The sequence below is a fragment of the Neodiprion fabricii genome, chromosome 2, assembly GCF_021155785.1.
Source record: "Neodiprion fabricii isolate iyNeoFabr1 chromosome 2, iyNeoFabr1.1, whole genome shotgun sequence".
NCBI classification, from domain to species: domain Eukaryota; kingdom Metazoa; phylum Arthropoda; class Insecta; order Hymenoptera; family Diprionidae; genus Neodiprion; species Neodiprion fabricii.
The window spans coordinates 35,417,802-35,442,233 of NC_060240.1; the positions used below are offsets into that span (position 1 = coordinate 35,417,802).

Consider the following 24,432-nt stretch of genomic DNA (forward strand, 5'->3'; position numbering starts at 1 on the left):
GCCCCGCGTGCTGCAAACATTCCTACGTCCGAGCGTGTCACCAAAACGCGGTGCTAATTAGTGGCACTGCTCGTTTTTCGTTTTCCCGGTGCTTCCCTTCGTCCCGCAATGGCATTTGCGCCGCTCGTCACAGCAAAACCATTGATAGATAATAGATGTAGGTGTGGCAATATGAAGGGTGGGTTTTTTCGTCAAATTTTTCGAACGACAGGAAAAAAAAAAAAAGAAACTTTTCGCTTATTACTCGCACGCCTGTGAGACGGGGAATTTTTTTTTCTGTAATAAATGATAAATTGCCTGTGTCGAGTGAAAAAGTGTTTTTTCCCCTCTTTTTCTTTTTACACTTCCACTTAATTCGAGGGTGCGAGTTTGCGGAATATCATTCAAGTTTATCAGAACATGAAGAAAAAATAATAATTCTCAAGGTTCCAAGTCACCGCCGGAGGTGGTGGACACATTCTTACCAACCTACCAGCCTACCTGCCTCGCCAATTATTATACCGCTGTAACCTTCTTCATCCTTCAGGCCTGTAGCACCAGCCTCTGGCATGGTCGCAACTTTGTTGTAAATTGATATTAATTTTCAGGTCGTATATCATCCCCGAGCGGCGGTACGTTCAGATCCCGCCTTTTCAGCCCCCCTTCGACCTCCTCGCGGACCATTTTCACCGTTACTCCCGATCTCCTTGCACCCACGCGCCACACTGAGGACACTTATTTGATCGTTAGGAATATTTAGCTCGAGGTTCAAAAGTAACGCGACATCGACCGAACTTTGGCTTATTACTTTCTTAAGCTAGCTATAAGCGTACCTCTACACTCTGCGGATTTTCAATGGTGTATAAATTCTAATTCGGGTCGGGAAAAAATTTTACCTCGCGATCAGATAACTGGGCAATCTGCGCGCGACCTCTTACGCATCGAGACGTCCTTGCGAATCTTATTCAACTAATCTACTGCACCATTACGAGTAACATATCCGACATACTTGACTGATACATAACTCGGCGTAATACGGTTGCATAACTTCCTGTTTATATACACCCCTCTGTTTCGAGGGTTGTAAACAATTCTCTGTTCCGCCCTTAGTTCGAGTCTCGTAGGAAGGGGGCTGCGGCTTCTCGGTCTAGTGCCTGAAACCCCATAACCATGCCAACGCGTCGGTACGTAAAAATATTCAACATTACACGCATCAAAAAATGGCAAAGCGGGAGCTTTTTACTGTGAATTCGATTCCAGCAGTTCATTATTAATGCTTTTTTACAAGCTTCCTGGTCAGACTTTTCAAATCGTCTGCAACAGAGCGTCAAAAGTATAGCGTGGAATATTCTATATAGCCGATAGAGACGCTCGTCAGTTTTTGTAAAAACGGTTCTTCTGTGGATTTCCATTTTTTGATTTTTTTTTTTTCTATTTGACGTTGAATATTGGGGAGGAAAGGTACAAGCTAGCTTGAATTTTCAAATTCCTACGCTACGAGTGGCGCCGACCTTTGAAGTTGTGAATTAGATTTTAATTGGATTGCGTCGGAAATGCTGGTTTCTATAAGTGAAAGAAGGGGAAATTGAGAAAAGTCACCTTTTACTTTTTACATCGGTCGCAATGCCGTGCCGTGTAGTTGCCGATGAATCGAACCCCCGGACAGGGGAAAATAAAGGTGAAAGGCAAAGAGAGAGAAAGAAACAAGTCGGAACCGTAGAGGAAAAATGAAAGTTACAGTCCGGCTTTGTCGCGGTCTACGGATTAGACCTTAGCGAAGCGAAACTGACCTTATTTGCTTGGTGACCCAGCCTCGGGGCTGCCGGTGAGAACAAGAGACGAGGGTTGGACTGATTAGCGCGACTGTCCCGGTGTTCCCTCCGGGCAATTCGGAATTCTCTGACTCCTCGTAGCCGTTCCTTCATGGAAGTCTTATCAGTCTGTCTAAGACGGGATATTAGCTCGGTGAGACAAAAGACTTGAGAAATTTCCTACTTTCTTGCGCCCCCTCATTTCTCACCCTCGCCGATTTTTTTCTTTTTACTTTTTACTTTTTCTTTTTACTTTACTTTTTCATTCTCTCCAACGGTATACGCGTTCCCCCGTCGCGGTCGTGACGAAAGATTGAAATCTGTCTTCTTTTCCCCGCTTCAATAAAGATCACGTGATACCTCGGTGTAGCGTCAACGATATCTGCCAAATAAAAAGCTCCTCCGTCCTCGTTCATTCCCCGTTCACCCCGCAAGCATTCAACATCTTCCGTGAATTAAAGGGAGTCGACCGCATTTGAATTCAAAAATTTTTCACTGCCGTGTTTGAGTGGGGGGAGGATCACGTTTCACCAAGTTACTCTTATATACGAGCAAACTTCCGCAGAGCTGATTTATGAAGTTACCGAATTATAATTTGGCATAGAATTACGGAGGGAAATTCGCCATCTACGCAATGAAAATTTTACCGTCCTCTCTCTCTCTCTCTCTCTCTCTCTCTCTCTCTCTCTCATTCAGTTAATATCCTGTACATCGTATCGAATGCTGCGTTGCAACGGAATGAAATACGCCGGGGTGGATCCTGACGAGCGACGACAACCGGTGATAAACTGGTTGTCCATGGAAGTTGGGATCTGAAACGCGGAAAGCTCGGAGAACGCATTACGGAGAAGAACCGGGCGGGGATCGGAGGCACGGGGATTCTATCGTGCGGCTGCCGAGGACGGCAAAGACGCACCTGCTTCCCTACTCTCCGGTTATGAACACCCTTATCACTAGACCCCTTTAGACCTCCCTCCAAGGTCCCTCCCACCTCACGGTAGACAGAGATCGATCATTCCTTTCAGCCTGTTGTCATATATACATATATATGGTTATACCAAGAGATATCTCAAAGCACCGGGGATCCCGTCGTAAACATCTTGTGATGTGTACGTATTCTCGACCGATATTACATTTTTAAAGCATCGAGATTGCTTCCGGAGATTATCGTATTCAGATGCATCATCCTCATCATCGTCAAACGGAGAGATCGCGCTCGTGTTAACTTATATCGCATCAATTTAAACGACGCGTTTTCTGCCTGACCGGTGATTAACGTAAAGTAGCTTCCTTCCCTTTCAGGGGTATCAAACATTGCGAAATTTCACTGGAGAGCGTCCGAGAAGGGGTGAAATTTGAGATTTGATTTTCAAAGGACGCTTAAGACAAATGGCCGGCGTGTACGCTCATTTGTTACACTGTTATTATCCGCCAACGCTTCAAGGTGTGATCTTTCAATAAGAGAGCGCCATCACTCGACATCGCGAGAGGCGAGTCCACCCGTATTTCAGTATTCCAGCACCCTCGTCTGCTCGTTGAACTTTCGTTCACCGTTCCCCATCCAGGCTTCTCCAATTGTCGTCCGGCAGACGGTAGTATTTTCTGTCCAACAATTTAACATAATGGCAATTTCACCGAGCTCTGGGACCCTCTTGTTCAGGTTTGTTTGTCACGCCAAAATGCCTCGATGCACGTATAGCTACGAAGTTCCGAACCGTCTTGAGGCACGGACAAAATTATTTTCAGGTTCTAGCGGTTCTTGAAAACTCGAAATGACCCTCCGAGGTCTCGCAGACTATCTGCCAGGCACAACGGCCCAGAATCACCCTTGTGCTCGACGGTACGACGTCGTTGCTGCAGGTATATACTACTCAGGGAACGGATGTAGGTCAGCCTGAGAGAGGGTGCAACATCGTGCTGGCGTATGCTATGTGTCAATTTGAGCGTAACACTGGAGTAATTAGATGACCGCGTTCTCCCAGCTTCGTCAAGGGTTGCGGGTGAGATATATATTTAATCAGTCGATAATATCGTATGGCTTATATTATCGGCCATAGTGTCAGGCGAATTTGGATTACCCGATTGCTTTAAGTTCGTCATCGTCGAAGGTAACAGAGCAGCTGTCTGTGAACATCCGTGTTGGACACGTTGCTCGAGTGTACGAAACGGAGCTGGATAAATAATCAACCGAGTGCAGAAATCACGCTGTCAGCTATATTCAAGATGTCTTGCCTGCGACTTAAACCTATCACTTGAAAGTGTTGATAACAAACCGTTAATTAACAGCCAGCGGAAACGTTCTCAGATGCTCGATTGATTGTCAGATCGGCACGAGACGATCTTTGGGTAAAACCCAGTTACGTAACTCTTACCAGAGAAAACATGGCCTCGTATCTATCGTCAAACGTTATGACGTCTCGTGTAAGGACCTTGCAACGAGCTTACAGTCACGTCACGTGTGCAGGCGAACATAGTTGTACGTATAATAGAGGCGTTCATTAAGGAACGCAACGCTGCTCTCGCAAGTCTCAAGAGGGTTTCAGGGACCTTCGTTGAACGTCTCGCCGTGCCGTCTGGTGCGTTCGCGGTCGCTTATCTGCACTGCGACCTTTTAATTAGTCGACGGATTCTGCACCTCGCACGTTTCACGCCTCGCATTTCGCGCCACGAAAATATTCTAGGCCTATAGCTTGCTGCTTAGAATTAACGCGGCAGTAACTCCTGCCAGTGGGGTGGGGGGAATTCGTCCTTTCGAATGTACAGCGAAGCGGGAATGGTATGTCGCAAGTATGCCGACCGGGAGCCGTGTCGGCGCTGTGCCCGTTCATCGGATAATTGAATTGAAATTGAAATACTCTGGGTCCTAATCGTAAGTTGGGGTGGTAAATACGCGCGGATTATATCTCGGCGTGATGACAGAACGGCTGTAGGCAATCAGGGCGGCGATTTAATTAGGGACAACATCGACCTGGCTAAGTACGTCTAGAGTATAACCGGGTATTGTTTAGCGTTTAACAAGGCTTCATAGTGTCGGTAAGGAGGCTCCTAAGCGCCTCGATCGATCCTCGCGAGTTGTCGCGGAAGTTTCGACACCGAGTGCTCCTCGATCCGAAGCCAGGATCGTCCGCCGTTGCGCGGAACATTCGACGAGTTAATGGAGATCTTCTAATCTGCCGAGTCGCGTCAAGAAATCAATTCGAATATGTCTCGGATCTCTTCAGCTCTTGAACTGATTCTGCTCAACGGCATAGCCATCAACTGTTGATTGAACCAAGACTCGATAAACTGGGTGAGGATTAATTGCATTCTCCAGAGGCAGCTCGTCAAGGCCGGGACCTCGAGGGATAACGTCTAACGTTTAAACTACCTCGCGTCGAATGGAATAACGGTCACGTACCGTCGTGTGTGCGTTCGGTAGAATTCAAAAAAGTCCAGTCGAGGATTCCGACCACCGCGGATCGGTTATGACTGATTGCGAGCGAGTAAAACGCGTGTGTTGCGGCTTTTTTTGACGTATGTACGAATATCGTATCTTGAAATGTTCGGCACGTTCTTGAAGAAAAATTACCCCCACGAAATCGCGTGCTGTACACGTGTCCGAAGTGATTCGGGAAACGTGAGAGTGGGTGAATTTGTCACTGCACCGCACCGACGTCTCGATCTATCACTCAGATCTCAGTCAGTGGAGTTATGTTTTCCGTGAAAAATTTGCTCGGTTTTAATAGCATATAAATGAAGGGAAGATTTTCTCATTTCACGTAATCGTAACGGACTACCTTCGAAATGAGGAATGCTGTTCACGGCATGTACGTGGAGTGGATTTGGCCTCTCGAATCTCATACGGTTGGTGAAAAACATTTGGCAGAATTGAATTAAAGTGGAAGCAACCCTATATCCTATCCACTCTTCCCCTGCGGGAATAAAGTTTAGAGAATCCGTACAACCCGTCGTTTAGCCCCGAGAAAATAGGAGGCTTTCCGAGAGTGTTGATTAAAGCGGAGCTTCGACTTACCCGGTGAGTTTTTCAAACATCACGATATTTCACATTCATGAATTTTGACAGTTCAATGTGCATTTTTTGGATCAAAAAGGACGGCCTAATTTTATTGTAGAGCCATTGGTAGATTCAAGTAACTCTCGTGTAAAATATAACTGGTCTGTTGTTATTTCCGAGGGCTTAAGCGACGGCATACGTTCAAAGGGTTTGTTTTAATCAATCGAGCGAATAGCTCTTTCGTTAATGGGGAGTTGATCCGTGCGAGAGGGGAAGAATAATGCTCTCTATTTCTCTGTCCGAAAAACGAGGGTTAAAATCTGTGAACGTAAAAATAGCCGCGAATCTGAAACATCACTTGCCCACTTCACTCCTTCACAATTCATCTCGAAAATGTTCATCATTATCAACAGAGCTTTTTTATGTTAATTTCGAAATAACGTGTCAGTTAAGGTCAAAAAATACCGAGCATACGGAGACAAAACATCCACATGTCACCCAAAACCTCAAACTTTTGCAGCCACACGAGAGATTCTGTCGTGATACTCTTACAATATTCATGTTTAAATAGCTCCTGGCTTATTGTACGTTGGGGAGTGGAAAGGGCGACGTTATTTGCAGGTGGATTTCGTTTTTCATCCCCATTTTACTATTTATTATACATATTCTATCAGATTTCAAAGCGTCCGGAGAAACATCCTTGAAGTCCGTGGTTCCCGACTCCGGTCACGCCCGACCGCAAATTGAAATTCTTGTTTCGCACGGCATTTATCATGTGGTTCTACCGTGGTCGATCTTCGGGGTTGTTTGGCTTAGCCCCGGGATCTTGGTTGGCGAGGGTGTCGAGGTCTAAGGGGCAAACATTAATTTACCAGGCATACTTACCGGGCGAAAACCAGACTGAGCTGAGTCTCACTGATCCATGCGCCGGAAAAGCGATAGTTCGCAACTTCTAGCTAACTATTCGGTACATGAAGAGCCGATCAATTAATTGAATCGAAAGCTTCTCGCGTCAAGTAATATGGTAACAATGATGCTGCAGTACATCGGCTCTGGTCTTTCTCTCGTCGTCCGACGGCTTATCGTCTTGAGCTGCGTTCACTTACCGGGTAGGTAACTTATCTAATAAGATCGTGAGTTACTGGCGACGTGGGTGTAGTTTCTGACGTGGCGCGAAGTGACTATGAGACCCTAAGACCAGTCAACACTTTTGGATTATCCCGATGCTCCTTCGACATTCCATTTGGATTCTCCATAGTCTGGCTTCCGTGTCGTTGCACATTACGCCACATAAATTTAGGTATGTAAGCCTCTCATATAGTCGGTACATACCAACATGGACCCAACCAACCCTCGATCGCGCATGGCCACTGAGGCAAATGGACTAAGCCTGATTGGATTACGGCCATTTTTTTGAGCGCTGTGTCGCCCAGATCTGTCGACGTAAGTTTCTTTTTGTGAGGAGTGTACAACGAAGATCGACTACTTTCCTCCGGTCCCAGCTGGTCAGTTAAACACATGAGTTTTCGCGATTCGAGGGTTTTGAAATATTGATATCGCGATAAGATTGATTAAATCCATTTGCAGGTACATGATTCGCGGAAAAGAGATTCGAAGTCTAATCACGTCAACACTTGAGATACGAAACCATATCAATGTAAATATCAACAAATGCACACTAGGGTGGTTGAAAAAAAATTTTTGTTTTTTGATCCTACCACCTCAAATGTTTGTCATCTGAGAAGTACCTATTTTCTCTTTTCTCGTAAAAATTGGTAGTTTTCAGATGACTGTAATGTGCGTTTTATTGGTGGTAACTATGCTTTGATACAGAGGTTTGGAAAGCTTAAAGAATCAGCTTTAAGGGCCCATGCATAAATTTTGAAAATTTGAATCGTTTAAGAGTATTTTAACTTTTAACGAAAAGCGAAATTTTTCCTATATTAAATGAATGGAAAGTAAAAATTAAAGTAACGACTTGTTAGACTTGAGCTAGAGAGCTCATCTTTTGGGAGGATCTTTTTTCCTTCTAACACTAACGTCTTTGGGGGTGAGAACGAAATTTTTTTTTGTTTAATCCAAACCACTCTAACGCACACCTAGCACCTACAAACATGTAGAGCGACGTGAGATCGACTTTTCGGAATTCCCAATTACTCTGGGCGTGATGCTGAGTTGTATACAGAGTGGCAGAAAACGCTCGGGCGATGAAAAACTGTGAGAATTGTATTTGACAACTCACGAAATTTTACCCTGGCTCGTGAAATTTACCGAATGTAAATTAATTCAGCCGTGAGGATAACGGCGCGCTGTTTGAACGGTTGAAAAAACAGTTCATTCAAGTCTAGTTGTGAGGTCTCGTGTATAGCTGATATATGTCGCCAGCACATGTTCCAGTATTTGAAAACGCAATTTGAGTTATCATACCCCGCTATATCAGCTATATTCGGCGCTTATTTCATTTCTAACGTTTGCTCCCTCAAGTCGAGAATTTACTTCTATCGGACCAGCACCACAAAGTTATGTAATGCATTTTTCAAGTAAAGGAAAGCAGAACGCTTACCCTTTGGTATGCCTGTACTTTGTCTTGATCTCATCAACCTAATTCTTACACCATGGGTAGAAAAAAATGTGCGTTCAAGTACCAGAAACCAGTCTGACCTGACAGACCTCCTCCAATTCTAGCGCACACCCCTTCTTTCCACTCATCATCTAGCGAGTGCAGGAAACTGTTGAAAACAACGTTGTTACCCAAAGGTTTATGGACAGCCTGGTATAGCATAGTAGGATTGGATGAACGCGGTCTGGCGTTACGTCGAAGTTTGGAAAACGGCATCACCTTGAACGCATCTAAGAAACGAGACGGGATGTGAAAGGATACGGAGTGTGGAAAAAAAAATACGACGCGAAAACGCGGGTGGAATTTTTGTGTATACATTTTCTTTATTCTATTCGTAGGGATAAATAATATAACTAGATGGTCTTATCTGAAGCTCCGCAAACGCTTTTCTCAGCAATTTCTTTCTGCTCATTTTTCATTCGTCACCGTCTGATCGTTCACGAGTGAGAATAAAGTTGCGTTACTGGAATCGGTGTTACTTAATAAAACGTACGGTGACAAAAGACAAAATAAATAGAGTCGACATACACGTACTTAGAATAGCAAACTAGAAAAAAGAATTCAACTGTAGGATACCAATGGCGATAGCATCTCTACTATTTTATGGGATAGCCTTCGGAATGGTTCACGCGTGCTCCCCGTTACCATTTTCCTGATGAAATGTTCTCAAGCCTTATGGTTTTACGTGAAAATATACAGGTTTCTTAATCTTCTGAAGGCCGTTGGGGAAAAAAGTTAACTGCACCTTGCCGCTGATGACGCGTTCTGCAGTAAATGATAGATATCTAAACTCGATGTCCACGAGTTTCGAAGGTTCTGCGAAGCCATGGCTGCGACATTCGATATCTACGCGCTTAATGCATGTGTAACCAAACAACTCAAATTTGATGCACCTAGGATCTGAAAGCATCACGTGAATATTAAGCTTGAAGCACGTGAGATAATTTGCTTGGTTGTCTTCTCCTCGTGCAGTTCCCGTTGTATAACTTCGAGACTCTTTCCTTCGGTCTCAGGAACGATTACATAGATGATCGCCCACATGATTGTCGTGAAACCAGCGAAGACCCATAGGGGGACCTCTATGTCGTAATTGTCCCAAAGAATCTATAAGTGGGAGAGAAGGACGAAGGTCGTAAACACCGGAGCACATAAATTCGAAGAGTGCTGGCAGATTTGACTAATTATCTGATATACGTTCTCTTGTACGTTTCAAACGAATAACTTTGACATGAAAATAACATCGCTTTAAATCGCTTATCCGCTAATTATTAGATTTCTGGATTAGCGTCCTCAAATCATGCCTTCGGACGTGACCAGGATAACGTAACAGCAATTTCAGACGACGAATGTAAACCCAGTTGATAAACGTGAAAAAATGATAAAGGTACTACTAACCTGGAACAGCTGGACAGTAACGACGCCCAAAATGGCGTAGAAGAGCGAGCATATCATCGCCGATAGAGCTTTGACGTTGTCGGGAAATACTTCTCCCTGATAAGCGTATGCCATTGAGTCTAGTCCGAGGGCGTAGAATACAACATATCCCACCATACAGACCAGCGGAATCCAGTTGACAGAGTCAACCTCAGCCCCGTACTCTTCGAGGGTGAAGTACAGAGCGATCGCTGCCAAGAAGAAGGCGGTGAACGGAGCTGATATCAGTAGCAGAGTGCGTTTGCCGGTGAACTTGACGATGGAAACGCAGACCCATCCTGCTACGACTAAGCTCAGACCGGCACCGATCACGCTGAAGTTCGTCGAGATGCTGAGATGCGCTCGTTTGAATATCTCCGCCTGGTACGAAAGGACCGGTACGTTTCCAGAGAGCATGAGACCGCTGAAGCAGATGAGGGTGATCCTTAGAGCTTTTCTGTTACCTCGCCTCGATACGATTTCACCCGCATTTTTCCAAATGCTTTGTTGCTTCGTATCGTCATCTCTGTAAACGTAACGTTTTATTTCCTCGAGTTCGTCCTCGACGTTTTCCTTGACGAGTGACCATTTCAACACCATCTCTGCGTCGGTGATCCTTTTGTTTTTCACGAGATACATCGGTGACTCAGGCATCCATATGAATGTCAGGAGAAATATAATCGGCACTGAGAGGCAAGTCAGAGCCAGTGTCATTCGAGATACGTAGAGACCAATCGCATAGACAACCAAGGTCCCCACATTTATCATTACGGCAATCGTCGTGCTCATCGGTCCTCTCATTTTCTTGTCGGCAACTTCACCGATGTAAATTGGCGTCACTGTCAGCGTTATACCGGAACCAATACCAGCTAAGAATCTGGCTAAGTAGAGTACCCAATAATTCGGTGCAAAGGCTATCAAAATCCACGCCAAAATTTTCGGCACTGCTGAGCAGACCAGCGTCCATTTTCTCCCGATTTTTTCCATCAAATAGAACGCGACGAAAGGTCCGACTGCTATGCCGACATGCAGAAATGCTATGATCCATGATATTTGACCGCCGGTCACCGATATATTCGAGTCTTCGGATTCGAGTTCCGGAATGGACGGCGTCGCCCATCCGTCTTGGAAACCATTGTCAAACATAACAAGTGTACCTGTCACAAACGTGAGTAGTTGTTATCGATTTTTTTTCTTCTGCCCGCAACCGTAAAATGCGACTTATTTTTCGTTCTCTGTGATATGCCAAGTTTCCAAGATCATTGCAGATACTTGTGAATTTGTCCACGATAAATTGAATAACATACAGTGATTTATCGAAGCGCGAACAAGTGCAGGAAATACGACGAAGAATGTCATACTTACATGTTATTGCGATTAACATCTGACGAAACACAAAACTACTGTTCATGTCTCCGGGACCTCCGAACTTGGGCACAGTAATAATAAGGTTGGAAATCTATGGAATACCTTCCGACGCGTTGTACGAATTAATGCTTATGTCAAGATGGAACTCAACCCTGACTGATGGAGACAGAATTTTAGACTGAATTGGATTGCCTTGAAGTACTCATATCGTCAGATGCAAAGTAAACCTGGTGATTGTATCGGCGAACTGGTTAACTGATTACTGATTAAAGAGCAATCGTGATTTAACAATGTCAGTAATAATCCGATGAGATGCATGAATTTGAAATCACAAAGGTAACGGGAATATTGCACTAAAAGACTACCAGTAATAAGGCGGTGCTGAGCGAACCGCTGTAGATCAATTAATGGATCACAAATGTTTGAATCACTGTTATTAAATCCTCTTTCCAAATAAACTGAAGACGCTCACATCGCTAACCTTGGAATGACGTTTTAGCGACTAACGCACGCCATGGTGCGTGGTAATCTGTCTTTCCGGGAGCTATCTACTTCATTTCAATCAATCAGCGTCGGTATAGACAAGTCGATATTGTTGATTGATCACAATTACTAATTCTTATCGTTGAAGTAGCGATTACATTCATTATATCGCCAATAGTAACGGTGATATTAAGAACGCGTCCATAGCTGATGATCGCTGTCTTCGATGAGCTTAGACATAGTATCTGAATATCCCAATCCAACCTAGTTAAATTTATCGATCGACGGGGAACTTGAAAACAACGAACGAGTGCACCAGGCTTACTAACTATCACGTTTTTCATGCTGCTGAAATATTTGCTCGTAACTCGAGAATTTTCGCAAACGCAGAATTATGACGATCGCGATATAATTATGGACTCCAAAGTCATTTTTCGGGGTAAGATACAAAATTAGAATTTGCTGGGATTTTGTTGATATTTATAAGTTACGTACTATCAGCAGTAATTTGCCTCAGCGAAATATTGTCGATCGAAATATTAAATTCCTCGACATGCAGCGTGAATACATTCCTCGTCTCGAGTCAAATTTCTGACATTTTTCAAGGTGTCAGAAATCATTTCGTAAAAGTTTCCGATCAAATCTCACATGGGTAAATCTTATTCGACGATCTGCAATCTTCACTCAGCATAGAAAGTAGCGTGATTGACATCGTGTGATGACAAAGTGCGCGTACGTTTGGCTTTGTCCTTGATAAATTTTCACTGATGTTGGTCCTATTCATTCAAAATTGTCCCTATCAATTCGCATCAAGTGTTTTGGCGACGATATCGCGGCTGATAAACATTCATGGCCTTTTTTCACACTAAAAATTTCCGGGCCCCTACGTCTTTGTTGAATAGAATTGTACTTGTAGTTTAAAGTACTCGTGAACTAATATTGATTTGTAAATACTACCTAACGCGTATCACGTTGACATCTGCTACACGTAAGATAAACGAGTGATGCGTTTTAGAGATATATTGCGTCAAGTGCGTATCGGTTCAATTTATCTTGCAGCGATTAAGATTTCCACTGTTTATATTTGCTTGTTGGCTAGCTGATTGAAGAACACATTGTACTAAAATTGACCTTTCTGCAACGTGATCAACGCTTTCTCCTGTCGACTCGCAGAGTAGCAACAATGGTGAAATTTCATGATCGAATTTTACTTCATCCTCGATAGTGAAATAGAGTTTCGTGTAAAAATACATGCTCGTAGGAAGTTTTCCAGCCTTAATCAATCCTTGTCGAGAGAATGGATGAGCCTGAAAAAACGATTTCACTCCATAACCCTCGAGTGTGCGGTGAAGATGATGAACGTAATTCCAATAAATTTTCAGCCCCCGTGGCACGTGTAGAGTTCATTTAACACCAGGGCGAGCACCGGATCTCTTCCGCGATATTCGCAAGGTGCCAACTTCCTCGACTTTGTCCGCAGGTCATAGTTGGACGAACCGTCGTCGCTTCAACTGCGAGTTTCGCATCGACTCGTCATTTTGTCAACGTTTTGCTCACAATCCTCCGTTTTCCGTTTATCGCACATCGCGTGGGTGATCCTCTCGCTAACAATGGGAATTTACACGTAGCGAACCCGACTCACAGTGAACTTTACGGCTCCGCGTATTCGCCAGCTGCTCCCAATGCACAATGTGTGCCAAAATCGTTGTTGGTGGTGGGGGCGGGGGTTCAGTTGTCGGAGAATAGCTGCAGGTGGGAACGCAGGTATGCAAGCGCTTTGCGGTGCACAGTCTGCCCTAAATTGTATAACCCCTGACCTCGTAGGTACGGATAACTAACGCCTCTCCGGGCAACTAGATACTAACTAGATCTCCGACGTCATATCTCACAGTGTTACAACCAACCGGTCTCGGGTTGCAAGGGAATACAATTCTCAGCTGATACGTTATACAGCTGCCTCTCTACGCAATCTGCGCGACACAGATATCGCAATCGTCAGCGTTATCCGATATCTCAATACCTCGTTGCTCAACTCCAGTTCAGACTCTGATTTCTGGATTAAAGCGTCATAGAACGTGCTCTTGACTGATGAAAACGAGATTCTTTGATCGTTGAGATTATCACACCGTGTTATCTTTATCAATGGAAGAAAGCGCACGGAATATTCTAGGCGCGAATTGAGCTTTGCACGTGCGGCTGCAGATCCTATTTGAATATTTTTCACCCTCGCTAAAAATTGATGCCCCTCAAATTCGGTTATCTCGTGCGGTCACCCGCTCAGGTGCCGCTCTCGATGGTGGAATTTAACCATATCGGAGCACTGTGCCGGTGTTTCGCTTCCCCGTCGTATCGGGCTGGGTTGCTTTACGCCACGCAGCCCTGGCACGCGAGAATCCTCGTATGTTTCATCGAGCGCCGTTTCAGGAGCGGAGTATGTCACGTTAATCGAGTTACCGTTCGTGTGTCCACTTTGCGGCAGACGCTGCGTTTCGGTGTTTAAGTTTTGAATGGAGCTTTCAAGGGCGGTGGTGCCTCGTTCTCAGAAATCGCAACCAAATCACTGTAATGTATTTTTATTCATCATTGGTTGTGTCGTTGGTTGGATAAGCCGACATCGACTTTACACTCGAAGAATCTTTCTTGACCTCACATTGAAAACGGGCGAGCAATACTATATTCGTATTCATTTTCAATCATCGATACAATGCATATGAAGACATCGACATGCACAGCTGGTGTGTACCGGTAGTATCGGGAAAGCACCATTCTAATTATACATTTGTCGAAACTCGAGGAAATTTCGAGGGCGCGATATTTCTTTCCATCTCACGGTCTACAAGCAGCTTTGAAGTTAGTTTTATGCTTTGATCAGAGTTTGTCGCGGGAGGGGGAGGGGGGCCTGTGCCAGCGAGATTAAATTTTCATTTAACCGAAAAGACAATGCGGCCACGCAATGATAAAACTCGTCTTCTGCGAGAATTTCCCCGTATAATTTATGCCCGTGATGCTGCCCGCTAAAATTGTACGAGTGTTAAAAACGTCTCGACGTTGATCGTTTGTCTGTAATCAGCTTTGAACCTGACTAGACACGCCTTGATTTCTGTAGTCTTTTGATCAGATCCTCTGCCGAAGTACCACGAAAACGTGAGAATTTTTTTCTTTACCAGGAAAACAACCACCGTCAAAGTTTAAGCCGCTATGTTGAAATCATTCACCTTCTGGGTAAGCACGCGTGATGTATGACCATTCAGTAAAATTGTGATCTACGTATAACCGAAAATTTATCGTGTAGACATTTCAAGATATTAAAGTCGTTCGCGGGGTATATCCATCTTTGTCAGAAATTCAGAATATACAACTGTAACCAGCAGCATCTCTGACGCTATCAGAACGAGTGCTAACATAATCGTAATGTTTACGTTTCCAGAATTTATACGTGACACAATTAAGCTAGACTAATTAGCAAATATAATACAACGATTTACTGACATTCAACGAATTATGAGATATCCGTTGACATCCCTTGCGAACATTGTGCATTACGACAACGCGAACATTTGGATACAATATCTTTAAGGTTATCAATATCAGTTAGAATTTAGGTATTCCCTTTTCGAGACTTAAGAGATTAGATAATTGCAGATTTATGCTTCGTATTTGAAAATATATACATCGTTTAAAAGCCAATTAGAGCTCAGAGTTAGGATCAATTGATGCCGTTGAGTGATTCTAGCGAATCGTCTACGTCAGAGAACGAATAAGCCTCCGGATGGGCAAATTTCCGCAGCATGCTATCACGTAGTAGATATATCATGATACCCGATCGTGAGTTTAGCAAAGATAAAATACGTCTGCACATTTGCGCGATCTGATAAAAATTCCGAATCACTTCGTTATAGCTTCACGGTTAATAAAACCGATTTATCAATTGAAAACTCCAATTATCGGAACGTTTCTGTTACAAAAGTATCGATGGTAAATATATTTATTAAAAGTCCGTACGTATAAATATCAGATTGTTCTTTGTACGTTTAATTTCCCAAGAACGGTTCGGAGTATTTGGATGTTCGATGTATTCTCGATACTTGCCATTCCGTCAAAGAACCGTGTAATTTGTAATTTTTTGTTAGCAAACTGTAACGAGCAGTAAAATCTCTCGGAATCAGCTAGGAAACTAACGATATTTGAGGAATATTTATGCCGGATAAAAATTTCAGGTACGTTATGCAATTAACGCGCTAATGATCGACACGTCGACGAAACGAAGATCGATCGTTGTTTGCATCCGATAATAACGTGGGTGTTTCCCATGCGATCGTAGGAAATGAGACGCAAAGTCAATGAGTGAGACGATCGGATCTGGACGTTTTATATGACTGATTTGTTCGGTCTAGCGGAAAGTCAGATGCGACAGGGAGAAATACGTGAGGCCGAGTCGAGTGGAAACCAGAGATTTGATCGGACAAGTTAATTTATTATACACGAACCTCGTTCTTCTCGGTCTCCAATTCCTACCAACTTGAGCGTCACCTTTAGTCGATAAGGTAATTCATATTCCTGCACAATCGCGCGTATCCATCATTATCGCAGACCTTTCCTTTCGATTCGAGAACGAGAAAATTGGCGAGGAAAATTACCCCAATTACCTTGTAATATACTATAATTTCGTGAATTCATTGTCACCGTCAGCGCGACATTGTCTTGGCCCGTTTATTTTTGCAAGAGTGTTGAAAGCAACACCATGTAAAATTGCTGTTTGAACGACTATGTAGTCGTAATAAATCCACACGCTAAAGTCTTAGTGGTTCTCATATTTACCGCGCCTATAGCTAGCGTGTATTTACAATGCACATTGTACACATACGGGGACGTCGATCCCCTTGGGAGCACTACGGCTATCTTTATGGGGTAATTCCTGTACACGGCTGTTGAAAGATGCCAGTGCTGCAGAACTCGCCGCATGGTACATTCAACGACCCACTGAGCGGCTTCCAGGCACATTTCTTAACAGCCTTGAGCTCACAATTTCTTGATTTTACATTTGCGCGTGTGGTTTATTTAATAAAAAGAAAATGACGCAGAAAAAATACCGCACAGAACTTTGTATATCTAATCGCGAACTGAGGCGCTTAACTCGGTACGCATGGCCTCGATCCTTTGAATCGCGAAGCCTTGTAGGTGTACGGAATGCCTCCAAGTACTTATGGATACTGCGTTAAACGCAGTGAAACGCTTATAGATAGTCACTCTAGCTGTGACCTCGTACGAAAATTGAAATAAATACCGACAAATCATGGAGACTACTTGCAGATCCGAAAGCGATCGACGCACACGATAAGTTGTACGCCCCACCACTTTCACGGTGAGACGCAGACTTAAAGAAGTACTTTGCTCTTGGTTCTGCAGAATCAGTGAGGTTATACGCATTCCCGGCTACGCTGCAGCAAAGGGCACCCTGGAGACCAGAAGGATACAAAAGACCGCCTTCAAACCAACTTCTGCAGAAGCTTGAAGGGAATGAAAGATGCATAGAAGCAAACCGCACTTACCGTCATGGGAGTCGTAAAGATAGATGATTTTCTTCCAGCCGTAGTACCGCACCGTGTCGATTATGGCCCGATGATAATCCGGCCGCATGCTTATCGCGTAATCCAAAAATCCCGACGACGGTGTCAGCACCTGAAATCAGTCGCGCAATTTTAAACAAAACACATTGTATACGCTGTCTGATTAACGTGACATGTACTTTGACTTCGCGATTGAAAGTCGTGTAAGAAGCAGTAAGAAGGTGTACCTTTTCAGGGAACCAAGGCGTGACGAACGGCATCTGAAACGTATTGCTGTACGAGTGGAGAGTGTCGAACGAGTCCGGACTGACGGCGCCCAGCATGGAATAGACGCCTCTGCTGAACTGGTTGCATACTGGAATTAGGTGAAGAAAAACGCATTGCAATTATAAACCGGTGAGTTTACAAATTTGAGTGCCATTAGTATCTAATTGTAACTACACATGTAATACTTCAAATGTTTACCGGCACGTGTTACTCAGACGTTCACGCAAGCCGATTTCAATAAGTAGGTAAATTATTGAAGCTGATTTGACATTTATTAATTCGAGTGTCAATATCGCTATGCGGCAGCGCCGGTAGGGGGCTATCGATATAATTTGATCAAAAATATCCATGCTTTGTTCGTTCAATATGAGGGTAAGAAACAAAGTTAAAGAATGTAAAACAAAGCTTTGACGGAAAACAATCAATCGGAACAACATGGTATACTGTATATAAAGTATTTTAAGTTCGGCATATTGATTAGAGAGAAATCCGAGGTGGTGTCTTAGTAAGAATTGATTCCAATTGTTCAATTTTACTCGCTAAACTCACGCCAGGATCAGCCTCTAATCATTTTGTTTACCTCGCGTAGCGATTCTGTTCAACTATATCTAATCGCAATAATGTGGGGGCAATTATTGATGGATCTTTATTCGAGGAAGATTGAGATGGCATACCTAGCTGGTAGCACAGATGACCGAAAGGGAGTATATTGCGTTACTACCGAGACGTTCTACGGCTAGCACAAGAGAGCACAGTGGCTATGTCCAACTTGTCTCGACGGAGGAATCTGCAATCCCTGGGATTTCGTTAGGAACTCTAACTCCATCGATGTCGGGCGAAGGCCCCAAGATGACTGCTGGCACGGGGAAAACTTGTGTTGGCAATAAAACTAAAATAAAAGTTTCCCAGGGATATAGGGAAGGGTGAACTTTCCACCGATTCTGCACCACCTAGATAGCTATGGAAACAGGGCGAAGAGGGGTGAGCGAGAGGGGGAGTACGAGGGGGATACAACTAAGGGAGAAAGACAATCTTGCATGAACCAATAGCAAGTGCCTCCTCGTCCCCATTTCCATTTTACCGTTCGTTCCCGATGCCCTTTGGGGAGGAGAGAAAAGAACGACTAACAGCCTCGCGTATCGTTCAGCCAATTCGAAAAGAGAGGAGAACAATTATGCTAATTAAATCTGAAGTTGGTTCGTTACTGCAATACTCGTCGCGTGTAACCGTGCATCTGTATAAACGACAACAAGTGTAATTTTATAAACTTTTTCACTTTACCTCGACAGAACTCGATTACTCAAAGTAATAAAAATGTAAATTAAAATAACTCGATTTGGATGATCGATTCCCCGCGATGGCTACCGGCTAAAGTTTCAGCAAAAACACGATGTGCATACATCGCTACACCGTTTCATTATCGCCTTCGCTATTTTCGTTCAGCGTTCCAATCAATTTCCGTTAACGATAGTCATGTACAGCGTAGAAATTATTCTTCCCAAAAAAATTTAAAAAGGATTACAGTAACCGTGATCCTGATGAATTTTCCAAACAATCCCCACAAATTTTTCATTCCATCACGGATGAGCAATCATTTGGCTAAAAGATCCGCAGTAGTTACAAAGTTCTCCGAAATGAAAGTCATTTGGAAACATTGTACCGAGTTGGTTGTATGGAAACGGCGAATGCATGCCCGTCGGAGGTTTATCGCGATGAAATAATCACCCCTCACACATGCATCGTACACGTTGCGTTGCATTTCGAGAGGGTTGCTCGTAGATACGGGTATGTATCCACCACCGGGGTTGTTGCTTGCTACTCGAGGAGGGAGAAGGTGCGAGTAACCTTATCCACTACCCGATAGCTGCTCCCGTACGTGGTCAGGGAGCAAACCAGCCGTGATGGGGTTGGTCCACGGTGGTACGAATACCTCCTGTACACAGTTCGAGGGGTGGTTGTGCTACACACTCGCAGAGGTCGAACAAGGACGCGTGCGATAGCGGCGAACTTGCCGGAAGTTAAATGGCTCGAGGAGGATGATAGTTTGCCCTCGGTTGGTCGCTTCATTCTTGGTAAATACAGACCGGCTGAGCGTCACTGACCCGCCGGGCCGTGATTACATTAGTCTCGGTATGTGGGGGGAAAAAATTAATTGAAATGTCAAAAAATCCCGACTCGAAGGGCTCGCAATCCGCGAATTGACGATTTAATTTAACGACGAAATCTTCCACTGCACGATTCCAACGATAAGCTCGATCATACGGGTAGAATCGATCGGTGTGTCGGAACGATTTCGATTCCACGCACGATTTATAGCCTACGTAATGACCACGGCGCAATTAGCGCTCTACATTGTTTCAGATAATATTGTCATTTTAGTTGGCACCGGCTACAAACTTTGGCTATATACGTGCATTGTTGGCAAGGCACGGAATTTACTTTGCCTGCTATATTGCCCGTGTAATATCGGACGATAACTTGGTTAGCTTTAGTATTGATAGAACCGATAACTTGTGGACTGCGCGACAAATTTGCGCACCAACCGCGTGCAAACTTCATGCTTACTGCACTCGGTGAATACGCGGTAAAAGTGAAAAACTACGAAACAAATATTTGCGTCGCGTTTATCGATCCGTTTGATTTTACGCGTCAGATTCATTCCTCTTCTTGAATTGTTGCCCGATTATCGTCGCGGCCACCGCTCGAGTGAATACAGAGAATCCTGAGAGTTCTCCGGCGATGTTTTGCATATTTCGCAATATCGGATACGAAAAATGAAAGTAAAGCATGAAAAATTTAAATAAAGAGATGAGGCTGACCAAGGTGGACCAAGCGGGCCATACATCAACCTGACTGGCGTCCCCGGCAACCCTGGCGTGCCCCATTATGCTTATGAATATAAGTGCCCCCTTGAGCTCCACAATGAGCTCTCTCGTAACGTCTGTCCGCCTCTCTGTACGCCTGTTCGGTATGAAACTCGAATAAAACAACTTTCCGCCGGGCGAACGGGCATAAAAGAATAATTAAAATAAAGTAGTCCATGCATAATTGCTAAGGAATTTTCACGAGGATCATAACAATGCGTGCCACTGTCATCAGCGAGAATGCGTTGGCTTTTTCTGACGATATAAACGAAAAAAGAAATGAGGGATAAAAACGGGAGTTGGCAGGCATAAAAAGTGACAGAAAAAAAGACGAAGAAATCCATAGATATCTCTCTCGTTCTCTATATCTCTCTTGGTACGCTTTCGGGATCCACGGTAACTGTAAAGCTGTGATTTCCCGTCGAGATTTCACAAGAAGAGCCGGGAGAACCGTATTAATACGCCAGGTGATGGAGATGCAATGAAAGAGTGAGCGAGCGAGACGGCAAAGGGGCGAACTGAAAAGCTACGCTGGATTAAAATTCCATTTATCTGGATGACGCCGTGAAGATTTCACTTTCAGACTGGCGCATTTTACTATTGGATCGATGAATCGCCGAGAGTTTTTCGACCCCCGTGTCTCAGCGAAGACTCTTTCGCCGGCCGTACACGGGTAGGTAGCTCAAAATCGACAAGTGAGAATCTTTTATTGTATTCCCCCTCACTCTTCTCACTATTCTTATCAACGTTCAATTCTCTGCTAGATATGAAAATGAGCATCAGGAAAGAGTGTGTACAATTGTACGTATGCATGTCGCAAAATCCCATGAACCACTTCGCTGCAGTCTGTTTATGTTATCTATCCACGATCTGCAATCCTCGTTACACATCTGTCGTTCTTGTTTCAATTATCGTAAGAGAAACAGAATGTAAACGCATATTTCTTTTCTCATTTCGTTCGGTTTGTTTCCTTAAATTTACTCAGCAGAGTCCCTCGTCGTGTCCTCAATCTCAGATGTACGTAGATCGACATAATTTCGTTCACAATCAGATATTTGACACGTGTTTCACATCAATCCTACTTCGATGATCTGAAAAGATGAATTGGCTCCTATTCCGTATACAGACGTATCTCAGATATCTGTATGCGTGATTATTCGCTTTTCCCAGGTGATCCGAAACAGGGAATTTCATTGGCTGGAGTCTACGCCTCTGACTTGGAAGTAGGTACATCACATCCTACACTGCAAACTCAACTTTCGTCCGGCGTTCGGCGTGATCGCCCGAAAGATTTTCACATCCTCTTTACAGGGGAGGGAAAATGACGCGTTTCCATCTCCTTCTGCTCCCAGAAATCCCACAAAAAATGGCATGAACCTGACAGTACTTGGCGCGGTAGACGTTCAGGAGCGACCGAGAGACGGGTCACACGGTAAAGAAGACAGGTCCTTAAAAAGGACGTCGTGATCCTGATGGAGGGTCCTCGCCCCGCAAAGAATACAAAAATATATCCGCCCCCGGGAGAGCCAAGGTTTTTCGAAAATTCATAACTAAGTGGGGTGTGTGCCCATATACGATATATGTATACATTCACACTTCCAAAACTCAGTCCCAAGAGCCTTTTGTTGCTTTAGGATCTTATCTGAGAAACGAACCAAATTACAGTACCGTTCAACGATATTCGCAAGAATCACTTTCGGGCACGTTTTTATTTCCCGTCAGATCGGCAGGTGTTGTGAAAAAATAAGTATCAGAAACGCATCTGCGCATAACATCGCAGACTTTGTAATTTGACCAAACTTACAATGACAGACAGTTCGAAACGTACGGTTGAAAAAAATCTTGTACGGTGGGTATTCCTGTGATAATAATTGCAGATATTGATTGGTCACGTGCGGTTGAACGCAATGCAGTGAAGTATGAGCTCCATACTAGGATAAGGGAATGCAAATGACCATTGATATGGCTGTAATATTTTGTCATAAATATCCGTTCGAAGTGAGATATGAAAAAAAGGGCGTCGGAAACTGTATCCCTCTGGAGTCGTTAATCCGATCGTTGAATACTTTGACATCGGTTACACGCGTTACACCAGAGCGATACGATATCCTTTCGCCCGAAGGACACAGCGTGTAAAGTTTCTTCTTTTTTCACAAGTACGGCGTTAAAGTGATCAAGAAGGGAAACAACTTGAAAAATTCAATTATTATCTCCTTCGGCGGTTGGATAAAATTTCCAAACAACGCGCAGTGACCTTTTTTCGCGCATCGCCTCGCAGACCGCGGGCTTTCAGCTTCTCGAATGGCACGTCGTGCGCGTAAATTGATGCCAAATTCGTTCATTTCAAACCGGGCGACGTAAAGCAACAGAGATGATTCTACTGCGGCTCGGGTTACACTGCATCGAGCTTCCCGCCACCCACACACACACACAGATAGGTGTGAGGCGAACTCGGGGCGCAGCAATTCGTATATGGACGATTTATTCCAACGCCGTTTGAATTTCGTTCTTATATATGTACACCTAGAGAGGGTGAAGCCACCCCCTTCGACCCGGGAGTGCGAGAACAAATAGAGAAGTGCACCGGCGGATTGAAGGAGCTGCCTCGCTTCTCTTATCACGGGAAGAGTTTTCCTCCTTTGCGAGACTCGCGAGGCGGTTGCAGCGCATTCGAAGCAGCAACACCCGGAGGTACAGGTATAGGTATACGTGTAGGTACCTTATACTGCAGTGTACGAGGCGAGAAATAGTCGGTGGCTTTGTCGGGGCGCAATGGCCGTGAAAACGAGCTCCTTATAAAAATGGCGCGGGGACGAAGAAAAGGAGGAAAAACGAAATGACAAATATTAGGAGACCACACGGGAGCCGGGTTAAGTTACTCGAGGTGGAGGGCTTACGACGGCCTCTCGACGCCGCTCGACGGTTTTCCACAGACACCCTGATGGCGTTTCTCTGTTTATCCGGTTTAACCTCTGCCTTTTCAGCCACGATGCCATTGAGCCAGTTTCATACCTTTAAAATTCCTTCAACCCGGCTGCACTTCTCCGTTTCGCGCATAAAGGAAACGAAATGAAATTTAAGGAAGAAAAAAAAAAAACGAACGGAGAACGAACGGCAGGAAAACCTGAAAGTAATTCAACATTTTCCACGGTAGCGTCGTTGCAGCCGTGTAGCCGTATTAACTTTGGCGAGTACAAAATAAAAGAAATCCGACTGCGGTTACGCGCGGAGACAGTAAATTAGATGAAAAGAAGAGGAAAATCCGGAAATAAATTGTATACGGTACATGCTTGGGTATACAGCAACAACAATTGATTCAGCCGAAAATGCAGCTGCCTCGAAAACTTTGCGGACGAGAAACACGGAAAACTTCCTGCTCATTTCAACTGCGCATTCCGCATACGGATATATTTATTTTTTTTCTTTCCCCCATTTTTTTCGTTTTTCTCTGTCTCTTCTTTTTTATAGTTAGGAGCCTGTTTACTGCAATCTCGTATCGTCGCGTTCGTGGTACTAGATTTTTGAATGGGATTGCATTCGCATATTTGGCCGAAATATACACTTCTATTTGCTGCCGTATTTCTCTGCATTTTCATAAGTTCAGTGGAAAAAGTGTAGGAAACTTTGATACGAACGTAATCACAAACAGAAAAATTAGAAGACGAAAAAATGAACGAGGTAAAAAATAAAAATCCCGACTTCATCCAACTCGTGGTGGCCGCACGCAATTCTAACTCAAACACGTTCTAACGCACCTCAACTTTTCCAATTTATTTCGTTCGGTACACGTATAACGGGGTTCCTTTTTTTTATTATCATTCCTTTATTTTTATTAGAAACAAGGTGCCAATTTTTTGATTGAAATTTCAAATAACCATTGCCTTTTATGAACCAGTTTTATTCAAGCTTCTAATCTATTGATCCTATTGTGAAAATGAACGGTCAGCCTAGGAAGGATCGAACACTGCGACAATGGCTTTTGTTTGGTTACCGTTACAATTGAAAGAACGGCTAGCCATTAGCTGCAGTCCGGCGTTGGAAACGAGATAGTTTTTTCGACGAAGTA

At 44.0% G+C, this 24,432-nt stretch overlaps 2 protein-coding genes and 1 long non-coding RNA gene across 6 annotated transcripts in view; 1 reads left to right on the forward strand and 2 right to left on the reverse strand.

Moving 5' to 3' along the window:
* Nucleotides 1-24,432, reverse strand: part of LOC124174988 (glutamate receptor 1) — a 155,672-nt gene that overhangs the window by 24,719 nt on the left and 106,521 nt on the right. For both annotated transcript variants that reach the window (XM_046554754.1, XM_046554755.1), the window contains exons 3-4: nucleotides 17,463-17,590; nucleotides 17,218-17,347 (exon numbers count right to left, since the gene is read on the reverse strand). In XM_046554754.1, the coding sequence (XP_046410710.1) occupies nucleotides 17,218-17,347; nucleotides 17,463-17,590 (258 nt within the window). The remainder of the gene's footprint in view (nucleotides 1-17,217; nucleotides 17,348-17,462; nucleotides 17,591-24,432) is intronic.
* The window catches only part of LOC124174993, a 153,190-nt gene that overhangs the window by 19,477 nt on the left and 109,281 nt on the right, over nucleotides 1-24,432 (forward strand). Inside the window, exon 3 of the long non-coding RNA XR_006869047.1 lies at nucleotides 17,471-17,631. This is a non-coding gene — a long non-coding RNA (uncharacterized LOC124174993). The remainder of the gene's footprint in view (nucleotides 1-17,470; nucleotides 17,632-24,432) is intronic.
* LOC124174991 (facilitated trehalose transporter Tret1-2 homolog) lies at nucleotides 8,729-11,869 on the reverse strand. 3 transcript variants are annotated; one of them, XM_046554766.1, is made up of 4 exons: nucleotides 11,183-11,865; nucleotides 9,800-10,974; nucleotides 9,298-9,508; nucleotides 8,729-9,169 (listed from the first exon to the last, which is right to left on the reverse strand). In XM_046554766.1, the coding sequence occupies exons 1-3, from the start codon at nucleotides 11,226-11,228 to the stop codon at nucleotides 9,314-9,316; spliced, it is 1,416 nt and encodes a 471-aa protein (XP_046410722.1). In that variant the 5' UTR covers nucleotides 11,229-11,865; the 3' UTR covers nucleotides 8,729-9,169; nucleotides 9,298-9,313. The 3 variants fall into 3 exon arrangements, with proteins under 3 accessions (XP_046410722.1, XP_046410723.1, XP_046410721.1); XM_046554767.1 differs by lacking the exon at nucleotides 9,298-9,508 and having other exon boundaries at nucleotides 11,183-11,869; XM_046554765.1 differs by having other exon boundaries at nucleotides 8,729-9,508.